The sequence below is a fragment of the Urtica dioica genome, chromosome 9, assembly GCF_054948205.1.
Source record: "Urtica dioica subsp. dioica isolate 48M chromosome 9, U.dioica_male_clone48M_v1_H2, whole genome shotgun sequence".
NCBI classification, from domain to species: domain Eukaryota; kingdom Viridiplantae; phylum Streptophyta; class Magnoliopsida; order Rosales; family Urticaceae; genus Urtica; species Urtica dioica.
Window position 1 is genome coordinate 21,932,287 of NC_142764.1, and position 12,191 is coordinate 21,944,477.

General features: G+C 34.8%; 2 protein-coding genes across 2 annotated transcripts; both read right to left on the minus strand.

Annotated features, from left to right (window-relative positions):
* Positions 1–1,714: 1,714 nt before the first annotated feature.
* Positions 1,715–4,402, minus strand: LOC149385814 (IAA-amino acid hydrolase ILR1-like 4). The gene is made up of 5 exons (XM_089625480.1): positions 4,051–4,402; positions 3,818–3,943; positions 3,134–3,448; positions 2,507–2,629; positions 1,715–2,136 (listed from the first exon to the last, which is right to left on the minus strand). Exons 1-5 carry the CDS (start codon positions 4,390–4,392, stop codon positions 1,747–1,749), a joined length of 1,296 nt encoding a protein of 431 aa, XP_089481606.1. The 5' UTR covers positions 4,393–4,402; the 3' UTR covers positions 1,715–1,746.
* A 1,237-nt stretch (positions 4,403–5,639) lies between these two features.
* LOC149385815 (mannose/glucose-specific lectin-like) lies at positions 5,640–8,734 on the minus strand. The gene is made up of 5 exons (XM_089626408.1): positions 8,696–8,734; positions 8,101–8,337; positions 7,813–8,007; positions 7,401–7,559; positions 5,640–5,648 (listed from the first exon to the last, which is right to left on the minus strand). Exons 1-5 carry the CDS (start codon positions 8,732–8,734, stop codon positions 5,640–5,642), a joined length of 639 nt encoding a protein of 212 aa, XP_089482534.1.
* Between the last annotated feature and the right edge of the window lie 3,457 nt (positions 8,735–12,191).

Genomic DNA, 12,191 nt, shown 5'->3' on the forward strand with positions numbered 1-12,191 from the left:
CGTGACAAATAATATAGATTTGTAATTGTAAGTACGTATGTCGAACCTACGAGGACTAGTAAACATTAACGAATTAATCTAGTTTGTGTTGAGAATTGATTCCAAAGTAATTGACGATTAAAAATTACGAAAAAACTAAAATGAGATATAAGACAAGAAAGCAACAACTAAAACGAGTTTAACCAAAGAAAACATACAAGGCCACAACTTTACCACAGAACGGACCACAATGGCTATCCATATTTTATCTACAATTTTTCGTTTCCTTTATTTTCAATCTCATTCTCTCTAAAACATTCTCTATCCTCTCTCGAGCATTCCAACAAACCTATGCAATCGACATATTATCATTCTCTCGACTTCTAATCCCATTAAAATAATCACACGCAATAAGAACGAGAATTCAAACGATTGCAGTATCTCTTAGAGTTTTCTACTAATCTAGGTCAACAATGATGATTATAGCAAAAAACACGATTATCTACTCTCTCTAAAAGCAAACAATCCTATATAATAATTCAAAAGTAGCTAATCAATGTGAACATGACAAATTGCGTGGCTAAAAAACACGCAAACACGAATAGAAACGAGACAAAAGATAAATAAACTAGTGAATTTTTAAAGTATTTACATCGGTCCGGACTACATCATAGCTCCAATAAAAATCTAGTGCATAATTAAAAGGGTTAATGGAAGGAAAATAGAATAACTAGTTGAAGACGATAAACACGCTCCAAAGCTCGTAAACAAGCCAAGGATCTTTGGTGATTTTCGGGGTTATTTGGATCCTTAAATGTAATCTTAGGCTCAAAAAGACTTCAAAAACAGAAAATTCGCGAAAACAGTGTTTTTGGTACCGCGGCTCAACTTGCAAGGTTTGGAAACATTCATCAAAAGGTTTGGACAACACTTGAGGCAACATAGAGAGTTCTGGTGTGGTCTATTATCCCCTTTCTGAGCAAGTAAATTATGATGGATGTGATTTTGTTTTCATTAGTTTCGATTGGGTTCCGAGTGATGTAAAAGCACACAGCATTAGTCAATGGGCTATGTAGCATGAGCTCAAATGGTTTCTGCAATGAGAAGGAAAGTTCCGATCTTTGATCGAAGTTCAGGCCTAATGAAAATAGAGAATTAAGAAAATAAAAGTCAAAATATCACAATATCAAATATTTATTCAAAATTTAAAACTTAAAAAAAAAAACTGCAATAGGATAGATTTGGTACAAAATTTTGTAAAAACTGCCACATATATTAACATTGACTATTTTATAAAGGTTTTCGAAACGTTTTATTTTACCATCTTTAAGCTTAAGCTGGTGGCTTAGACGTTGCTCTAACTTCTGTGATAAGAAACATAAAAAAAAAAGTGTAAAGAGACATAGGAAGAAGATAGAGGATGAGGTGTCTACTATTCATTAGAAGATAAACGCAATTATAACGAGGAATATTTGTGGTCCAATCACAAATCCCAATAATAATGACAGAAAATTAAGAAAATTGACAATTTAAACGTTTGACGTTGTTAAATAACAAACATTTGGTAAATCTTAGATAAATAGCCACTTTCAGACGTAAATCTTAAGTAAATAACCAACGTTTGGTATATGAAAGTGATTATTTATCTAAAATTTATGTTGAAAGTAACTATTTACCTAAAATTTACCTAACGTTGTTTATTTAACAATGTCAAACGTTTAAATTCACTTATTTTCCTAATGGACCCTAATAATAATAATAATAATATTAGAGCTCATCGCGAAGATGGTCGGGGGAAGCGAGGAGATAGGTGGCGGCGAGGGAGGCGTGGAGGGCGGCGCCGTAAGGAAAGGCGTCCTCTGCGATGTCGAAGTTAGGTGAGTGGACGGGGACTCGTCCCTCTTCGCCCTTCATGACTCCCACGAAGAAGAAGTAACCCTTCATCCTCCCCTCGCCCTGCTGGTAGAACGCAAAGTCCTCCGACGCCGTCACCACCGGAACTTCCGCCACCGCGGGCCCCAGCATCTCCGCCGCCACTCGGCTGAAGTGCTCGTGGAGCTCTGCGTCGTTGATCACCGGCGGGTACATCGGCCTCTCCTCCTCGAAGAACGTCACTGAAGCCTTGCACCGCGACACCGCTGCTTGACTTTCTATTACCTGTACCCCCAGAAAGAAACAAAGCTCTTCCTTAGCATGGTATTTCTTAAAAATCACATTATATTTTTGGGATTGAGGAAGAGATTGGGATAGAGATGAGGGAGGGAATCGAAAGATGAATTTGAATTAATTAACAGTAGTTAACAATAAAAACAACCTCCGCTAATGAGAGGTAAAAATACATAAATGCCCCTAAGAGGCAGAAGACACAGACGAGTTACTGGTCCTAAACCGTAATAACTCAGACCAATAAATACAATGCCGTACAGTCTAAGCAACCTCTTCTTCTCTCAATATACTCTATATTTGGACTCATTCTCTCAGTATAGCACTTAATGAGTTCGTTTGGTGTAATTTATAACTAAATTACCTCTTTGATACGTCCCTGGAGAGTTGTGATGGATTTGAAAGCACGGAAAGTGCCACCGATTGTGACAACATCCGGGATTACATTGAACGCACCACTCCCCTCGAGCTTAGCCACCGTAACCACCTGCAAGTCCACATTTCAATCTTTTACATCTGCAAAATAAAAGAAACTACTTGGAATAGCCAAATAGCCATTATCTTTTAAAATTATAATCAAACTATTCAAATATTAAAAATATAACCTAATTTATACTTAAATCTCTCAAATATGGCATGTCTCTTTCTTTATTTTTCCATCCCTTTTTTATTTATTAATAGATAATTTTTGGGATTCATTAGAAAAATAGTCAATTTAAACGTTTGATATTGCTAAATAGCCGACGTTTGGTAAATATTAGATAAATAATCAATTTCATATATTTACAAACGTAAATACGAAGTAAATAACCACTGACATATATTAAATCACATCATCATTTATGACTATTTACCTAAGATTTATCAAACGTTGGCTATTTAGCAATATCAAACGTTTAAATTAGCTATTTTCCTAATTTTTTTTGATAATTTTATGGTATGAAATCTATATAAGTCATACGCCTAATTAACGTCGAGTCTATAAAAGAACCTGGGCGTCGGCGGGATTAGCTTCACGGGAGACAAGGTGCTGCAAGCTTTGGATAACGTTGGCGGCGGCTGCGACGGGATCGATGGACTCGTGAGGCTGAGCCGCGTGGCTACCTTTTCCAATGATTTTGGCCTCAAAAGTTCCGCTGCCAGCCATCATTTCGCCGGCCCGTCCTCCCGCGGTACCCACATCGAACCCGGGTGCCACGTGGAGCCCGAATATGGCCTCCACGTCCTTCAGAACCCCGCTTTCCAACACCTCCTTCGCCCCAGCTCCTCCTTCCTCTGCCGGTTGGAAAACCAAAATTATTGTTCCCTAATCATTTTTACACATCCAAACACACAAGCACTAATAATTAGAGAACACTGAGTTAATTATTAACGCCTCTCTAATGTGAACTATTATACGCTTTTTTTTTAACCTTAAATATTTATAAATTAACCTCCCTAATTTTTATTTATTATTTTTTTTTATTTTTTTTGCATAATTTACATTTCTGGTTCTGGCTCCGTCCCGGGTGGTATATTTTAGTTTCTTATTTGAAAAGTCAGGTCATTATTAAAAGTACCGTACGATTTTATGCCTTGGGGATTATCAATCAAATTTGGCTAATATTATTTTTAGATTCAAATTAAGAGTCAAAATTGAGATCTATTGAACAATATATCTGAGTAATGTACGTACTGGCAAATCTTTCTCATGTTTTTTCAGGATCTTCGCAGCTCCGAGGAGCATCGCAACATGAGCATCGTGTCCGCAAGCGTGCATTTGGCCCGGGATCTGGCTTTTGTGCTCCCACTCTACTTCTTCCTGATTTTGATATATTATAAAAGACAAATATTCCAGTCATTAATATTAACTAAGCATATAAAATTGTATATATATAGTATTGGAAACTTATGTAAACATGTATATGCCTGGATAGGAAGACCGTCCATGTCAGCTCTGAGAGCAACAAAGGGCTTTTGGCGCGTGCCGATATAGCCCACAACGCCGGTTCGGGCCACTTCGGTGATGAAGGGAATGTCGAGTTCGCGTAAAGCGTTTTGAATGGCCTCGCTGGTTCTCGGCAAATCGTAAAGCAGCTCGGGGTGTTCGTGAAGCTTCCTTCTGAGACTCACCATCCAATCAAACACTTCACTCTCCTTGGCTTCACTCAGCAATTTCTTGGCCGTCAGAGATGTGGACTCTGACCTAATTAACATAAAGATTAGGGTTACGAATATCATAGAGACATAGTAGTGTTTGGGAAATGCCATTTTAAATTGTGCTGTTTGCTCGGTAAAGCACTTGCATGGTTGGGGCTCTATATGTACACAGAGTTCAGTAAAGGATTAATGTAAAACTGTAACTTTTCCAAAATAGAAACAGATTTTTCAACAAAACGTGACTGATATGCGTTGTCATTTTCCCTGTGGTGTCATTGTTTGTTTTATTTCTTTTTTTCAAATTTTTTGAGATATATAGTGCAATATTGATTGGATATACACAAAAGATTTGATCGTATATGATTGCTTACGCACAATACTAAAAAAACTAAGGGTTTTTTTTTTTAATTTATGGGGTAATTATTATTATTCGCTTTTGTTTCTGTTTTGAGTGTAGTTTTATTAATTTTTTATAGATAAAATGTAATGAATAAATAGTAAGTGATCAGAATTTGAATTTTAATATTTTTTTAGCATATTTTGATTCCCAGCAGTTAGATATAAATAGAAGTTAGTAACATGGCAGGGATTAAAACAAATCGAAATTCCTGAAAACTGAAGATGAAAAAAGAAATTTAAATATCAAACTTCCAAATACTCGATCGAAAAGTTTAGATGTGATAAGATCTATTAGAATTAAAAAAAAAATATTGTGAATATGATGATTTGTATTATCTTAAATAAAGCATTTGCAACGTTGAAAGAAAACAAAGATGGAAAATATGTGGTCTAGCCAGATGGTCAAGTTGATAATGTGGCTCCCTAGAATGTGTGTGGTCAACACCAAATTTGTCGTATTCACGTTCGTTTTAGCTTGTATTGAAAACGTTTTATAATTTATTTTATATTTACCTAACTCAACAACATAGTTTAGATGAGTGAGGTGAATTTATGTGAGTGGGCCACATGAGATCAATCTTTACGAAGTGTAAGAACTAAAAATTCTTTGTAGATTAATTTCGATCAGATCTTGTTTGGGACTAAGGCTCTACGACAACAGTTTGGTGGTTTGGCTCTACGACAACAGTTTGGTTGTTTGGCTCTACGACAACCGGTTTAAACGATTTGTTTTTAAAATCGGACCGAACCGAATAAGAGAAAAAATCGGACTTGATCAAACCGGGTAAAACGGTCCAATCTGATTTAAACCATTTTAGACCAAACCGTTTTAGACCATTTTAAATCAAACCGATTCGGTGCGTTTAAAATCGGACCGTTTTAACCCGTGATAAAACATTCTAAATCGAATCGTTACAGACCGTTTTTTTTTTTTTTTTTTAAAAAACCAACCAGACTACTTAAACTTTCTAAAACAACAAAACAACATTAAAGTGATTAGTACATATACTAAATATATAGTCCATAGTAGCAGTCCGATTTACGATTTTACCGATTTTTCTGCGACGTCCTATGTAGATGACATGCTCATTGTGGGAATCCATGACTTAAAAGCGACATCTCGTTTCTCAAGTGACTCTTTCAAAATGGAACAGAGTATTTAGAAGTGATATGTCGTTTCTAAACCTTACTTTCACGCGAGTTGGATGCATGATGCATTAGAGGCAACGTTGGAAAGCACATGTCGGTTCTAATCTGACAATTCTAAATTCTAGTAGCGACTTATTTCTTCTAATAAAAAAATTAGAGCCATACTTATACAAGTGACAACTAAAAAAAATTAGAGCCATACTTATACAAGTGACAACTATTATTTCTATTGTCATGTCCATAGCACTTTTAGAAGTGACAATTGGAATTTTAGAAGCGACAAAATATTGGTTCTAAAGCACATCTATTTCTTAGTTTATCAACGCCACAAGATTTCTCTTGATAAGTTTTATAAATCGAGAACACAAGAGACAGTCTCACATTTTTTCTATCAAAATTTGGGATTTGCTGTTCTCATCAAGATGCAAAGCCATGCACGACCCTTCATAGTTGGTTTAAAACACACTAATGTTATTAAATCCCACCGCATATAATTAAACCACACTAAAACTAAATTGAAACTTTAAAAACTCAACCTTTTGAGTTCAACCCACTAATAACTATGAATTGGAACTGAAACAAGGACGATAACCCAATCGCCATCCTCATTTATAATCTGGCCAAAGTTAAAAAAAAAAAAAAAACTTCTAATGTCTTTTTTAATTGCTTTATTAATAAAGTAATAATTTTGCCTCCAAGAAGTGTAGATGAAGCCAGGCTTTATATATCCTAATTGAAAAGAAAGGGTCAAATAATATATATCTGTTCATCACAATTTAAATCATTAAATTCTACTTCGTTGAAGTAGTGACCCCTTGAAAATATGAAATTGACTCTTTTAAATACCTTTTGTTTCGTCGTTCTAGGGAGCATATCATCCTTGGGTTTTTCTATTTGACTCAAATCTTAATAATGAGGATAATCTAGGAATAAAAACTGAAATAAATGATATCCTATAGATTTTATTTGATAGTTTATATCTTTCATTTAATATATTAAAAGAAAATCTGGACACTTGATTTGGTAGATTATATATTTATTTAATAAATACAGAATCGTAATTGAAAGATTTAAATAAGTTCATGAATTAGTATTTTAATATATTTCAAATAACAAAAGAAAATATGATAAGGTGATTAAGCAGATATTTTATCCGCTCTAGGGTATCAGGAATAATTTTTAATTAATTTCTCGAACAAAAACAATAATGCTATATAATGTTAAAATAAATGCTAAACGCGCGTGGCCACCACAACGGGGGGTGCCTCCCCTATCGGAGCATTGGACACCCGTAAATCAACGTCGAGAAAATGGGTATTCCGAGCCGGCCGTGATCAGGCGATCCAAGCCGATTAATTAACAAGAAACATGATGAAACATTTTTAACCACTAGAAAACAAGTACTTATTTCAACTTTTACGTGGCGATTAAGTATCTGATCATCAACCACTCTTATTTGCTTAGTTATATATAAGGAATGAGGGCCATCAAATGTTGGTCACATGAAACCCAATGGTAGTCAGAAAGGAATTGTTTGTTCCAAAGAAGCTAGTGACCCGGCCTCCTCTTACCGGAAGAGAGAAGGGCGTGCCTTCTTCAGCGCCGAATGGTCCGATCACTCGTTGGTTGGTCGTGAATTTGAGCGATCTCACCACGGGAGTTACCGCAAAATTTGCATTTCCATAGTGCCCACTTACTCTAGTTATGAACTCCCCTGCTTGCATGTTAATCTGAAATAATACGCATAAATCATTCACAAGCACACACGAAGCCAGGTGAGGCCTATAGCCCCCCTCATTTTTTATTTTTTTTGTACTTCTTTTTGCTAGTCTTTTATTTTTTTACCTTAAAAAATTTATAAACCAACCCCTCCTTATTTTTTTTCGCATATTAGTCCCTCTAGTTTAGATTCATGGCTTCGTCCCTGCTCACAGACCTATGTTTTTTATTTGTAATTTTTAGCTGGAAAGAAGAAAAGGAAACCTCGGTTGGGTCACCCCCATCGCCGCCATGCTGTGCTCCGACGATCCCCGCGTTTTCGTTATTAGCGTAGGTCACTTGAATGGAGTCGATACCAGCAGCAGCGCGTATTGTTATTTTTGTTATCTCATTCAAGTTAGCCCCGTCGTCCCATTCCACCCCATCATTCGTTCCCCATGGTCCCACCGCCACGGGTGCCTGGAGAAAAATAAATTTTTTTTTTTAAATGACCAAAATTGTACTAAATATAATAAAGAGCTGTGGATGGATGAAAGGCAATGAAACATTTACGTTGGAAACGTGAAAGCCAATGCTCGTCAAAAAGGTATTGCTTGATCCGAAGAAGCTAACAATGCGGCTTCCTATGACGGGAAGACTGAAGGGCGTGCCCTCTTCTGTGCCGATCGGTGCGATCACACGTTGGTTTGTGGTGAATGTGAGCGATCTCACCACTGGAGTCGCCGCAAAATTCACGTTCCCATAATGGCCACTGACTCCAGTTATGAACTCCCCTAGTTGCATCACAATCTGAAATAATATATTCATAAATTGTACCCTACACACTGTTTTTTTCTTCAAAAAATTAGGAAAATAGCTAATTTAAACGTTTGACATTGTTAAATAAGCCAACGTTTGTTAAATCTTAAGTAAATAGTCACTTTCAGACATAAATCTTAGATAAATAGTCAACGTTTGGTATATGAAAGTGACTATTTATCTAAGATTTACGTCTGAATGAAAGTGGTTATTTACCAAACGTTGGCTATTTAACATTGTCAAACATTTAAGTTGGTTATTATCTTAATGTATTTTTCTTTTCAGTGTAAGAATAGAAAAAATAATAAAGAAAAAGGAAAAAAAAAAAAAAAAACCAAGGTTAGTGTACCCCCATTGCCTCCACGGGTTCCTGGAGCGATGGGCACATTGTTGTTGTCGTAGATCACAGAAATGGAGTCGATACAAGAAGCCGCGCGTATTGTGACTTGTCTTATTCCGGTGAAGTTGGTCTCGTCGTCCCATTGGAACCCATTAACTGTTCCCCATGGTCCAACCGCCACGGTTGCCTGTATAATCAAATCAAGGTTTAGTGGGCGTCTAGTTGTAAAAAAGTTTGTATCGAGCAGACTAATAAGAGATTATTCAAAAAATATGACTATATTTGTAGTGTTTTTTCAGTTATCTAATATTAGCCATTTAGTTTAAAATATGATAATGGAAAACTATATTTAATGATAAAATGTGACGAAAAAGCTGTTTTCTAATGACATTTATTGTCATACGTTTATAATAAATGATTCGTATAAAGTAATGAAAAACATGTACAAATGGGCATATTTTTTTAATAATCATATAACATAAGGCAAACGAGATCTTTTTGGACTCTATATATACATGTGTAAACTTTACTTTTTGTGTTTGATGAGTAAAGGTAGAATGTATAGTAAGGGTACAGTAATTACATATTTATATTTAACAAATGTATAAATCAGTAAGTATATATATGAAAGAAAACGGGACTTCTATTTTGGGGAATAAAACCATTAACATACAGCTAAAATAAGAAGTACAACACAAAGGAAATTATGATTGTGGGATAAAGAAAACGAAGAAATTTATTTATTTTGCAAAAAAAAAAAAAAGGGTACCATTGCCGCCATATGAAGAAGAAAGAGGTTTGGAGTTGATAAAGAGAAATAGAGATATTTTGGGTAGTAAGTCTCTTGCTTTTAATTGATTGAGGATAATGTTGGATGAGAAGAACTGTATTTATAGGATTCATGCATCGTACAGAAACAAAGAATGAAAAGTGATAACTGTGAGTTGAGTCAGACAGAAGGTTTTTCGTACTATAATCAATTGGAAATAATTTATTATTAAAACAGATAATCTCTTAATTAAAATCTATTGACTTATAACTTTACGTGGATGTCTAGTTTGTAAAATATAATAAAATAAACTGTGACAATGCTCATGGTTTATGAATTTTTTAGTATTACAGTGACAGTATTCCAAGAGAGAAACACGTGAATTTATGCTTAAACGATTACAAGAATTAAATACGAAATTATTAATTGAAAGACTATTTAATTTCTAAATTTCCAATCTAGTTATTCCCTTTTATAAGTCATTAGTTTCAAGCATCCTTAGAATATATTTGTGAAGGACCTATTGGAATCCGTTGCGAACGTATGCAAGTGTGAATGTGATATAGAATATATATCTACATATATTGCGAAAGGTCTTTATTTATTTATTTATAAAATGTCTCTCAAGAACTAACTGTCACGAGAGGAGCTTCAATCACGACGCAGCTCGTTCTCAAAACCTATTTCCGGCCGGTATATAATAGTTTATTTGAAGCCCTAATATTGTGTACACACTCGCATTCAATGTGAAAGAGGTTTTTTCTTTGATAGTTACATCTTATATAGTTATTGCATGAAAACTATGTTTATTTTATTGAAGTCTAATTCAAGGCCTGCTAGCTGTCTGTCACTAGAACTTATATCCTAGTTTTTAGAATATTATTCGAAATGACATTACATTTGCATTTCATGAACATATTTATGGCATTTCTTTAGAAGGGACTCGCATGTTGAAACAAATTAATCTCATCTGATTCTTATATTTTGTTCCAAGAGGTATAAAATCGTGTTTGAATTTCTCAAAAATGAAGTTAACATGAAAAAGAAATTAATGTTCAAAAGTGCATAATATAGAAGTAAAATATTTGAAAAAAAGTACTATACTCGTTATGAAAATGTTTGACCATCCATGTGGTCGAGCAACGCTTAAATTTCTGATTTGAACATTATAGTTGAACGAATCTCTCAATTTGTGATGTCTGACATATAGTAGGTTTTGTAAAAGGTTCATCTTCAACTACACCGGAATCCGAGTTTCTAGTGATTAATTTGTGACGTCATCATTCATTCTCGCGAGCCTTTTACTTGATCTTTCGGCTCCCGGTGGGACTGTATAGCTCTGACGAAACCGCCTATTGGATGTCAACGTTTCCTCTATACTTATTTTTTGTTTGGTCAACGGTTTAGTAGATTCTGTGTGCGATCAATTATTTTTGTCTACTTGATTTCTTCACTTCAAGTTGGTTCAATTATAGTTACAAATGATCTAGTTTACATTTTACCGGTTTGGCTTACATTCTTACAGCTATAATAGTATTTGTATTTGGAGAGGTTGCGATTTCGTGGGCGACAGAAATAAGATCTAGCTGTCACTAAGAGCATGAATCGCAACGCAACTCGTGCAAAGCCTGTTGAGTATAATAATTTTAGTAATATTCAAAAGGGTCCCATTTAAAATAACTGATCGTGCACCGATATGGGGTACGGGTTCCCATTTCCCTTCTTTTATGCTTATCCGTTATGTCTATGTATTTATTAATTCCACTAGTATTTTTAATTTATTTAGTTGGTATTCATAATAATGTGTATGGAAACCTCGAGTTCTCCATTGTTTTAATTTTCAAACCTGATTTATTTACTTCGTTTTAAATTCCTTGCCTCTATTTTTTGCAAGTTGAATTTTAAATATTTGACGATACGGTGTCTCACATTATGTGCAGGGTAATTTGACCATAAATTTGTCTCGGATGATTTTTTTTAGGGATATTTCCTTAACTAAGACTAAATTAAGGGACATTTCCATTTTCCTATTTTTTTCAAAAATTTACCAAACTAGGACTAATAAAAAAAAATTCGTTTATAAAAGCTAAGACTAGAATTACAAAACTTAAGCTCAATGCTCAATAGAAGATATTATTTATATTCTTCAATAAAGAAGATGAAAACTAGATTGTAATCACAATCACAATAATACAACAAAAATAATGAGTTATCTATCTTTTCAAGTAGCACGTATCATCACGCTTATTACATTATAGGGGACCTTATCCGATTGAGATTTCTGCCCAATGAAAACGAACTATATCTCAAATATGAGATTCAAAATTACTAAATCACACATATAAAAGATTTGGTGGTACGAAAACCATAAAATTTATGACTAAAAACGACTTGTCGCTCTTACTATATCGAAGCAGACCATTTAGAAGCGACAAATCACTTCTAAATTCGTTCTTGCCATATCGTGGGAAGACATTTAGAAGCGATTTATCACTTCTAATGAGTCGTTCCAAGATATGACGATAGAGAACTTGTTTATAAGCAACATATCGCTTCTAAATCAATTTGTATTTATTATATTCTCGAGGACTATCACACATGCACGCATAGATCATACATTAATAGTCTCCTCTTCTAGCATCTTTTGATTCACGAACTTGGTAATCACCAGCTGGAGCCGAGAAGTCTTCACCTTGGAAATCCCCTTATAAGATGTTTCGAGAGTCTTCGAGGCTT

Coding starts and splice junctions, on each gene's coding strand:
- LOC149385814 (XM_089625480.1), bottom strand. CDS start 4,392: ATGGCATTTCCCAAACACTACTATGTCTCTATGATATTCGTAACCCTA. Junction 3,944..4,050: donor TGGACGGTCTTCCTATCCAG/GCATATACATGT, acceptor TATCAAAATCAG/GAAGAAGTAGAGTGGGAGCA. Junction 2,137..2,506: donor TCCAGGGACGTATCAAAGAG/GTAATTTAGTTA, acceptor CTGGGGGTACAG/GTAATAGAAAGTCAAGCAGC.
- LOC149385815 (XM_089626408.1), bottom strand. CDS start 8,734: ATGTGCCCATCGCTCCAGGAACCCGTGGAGGCAATGGGG. Junction 8,338..8,695: donor AACCCGTGGAGGCAATGGGG/GTACACTAACCT, acceptor ATATTATTTCAG/ATTGTGATGCAACTAGGGGA. Junction 7,560..7,812: donor ATGGGGGTGACCCAACCGAG/GTTTCCTTTTCT, acceptor GTATTATTTCAG/ATTAACATGCAAGCAGGGGA.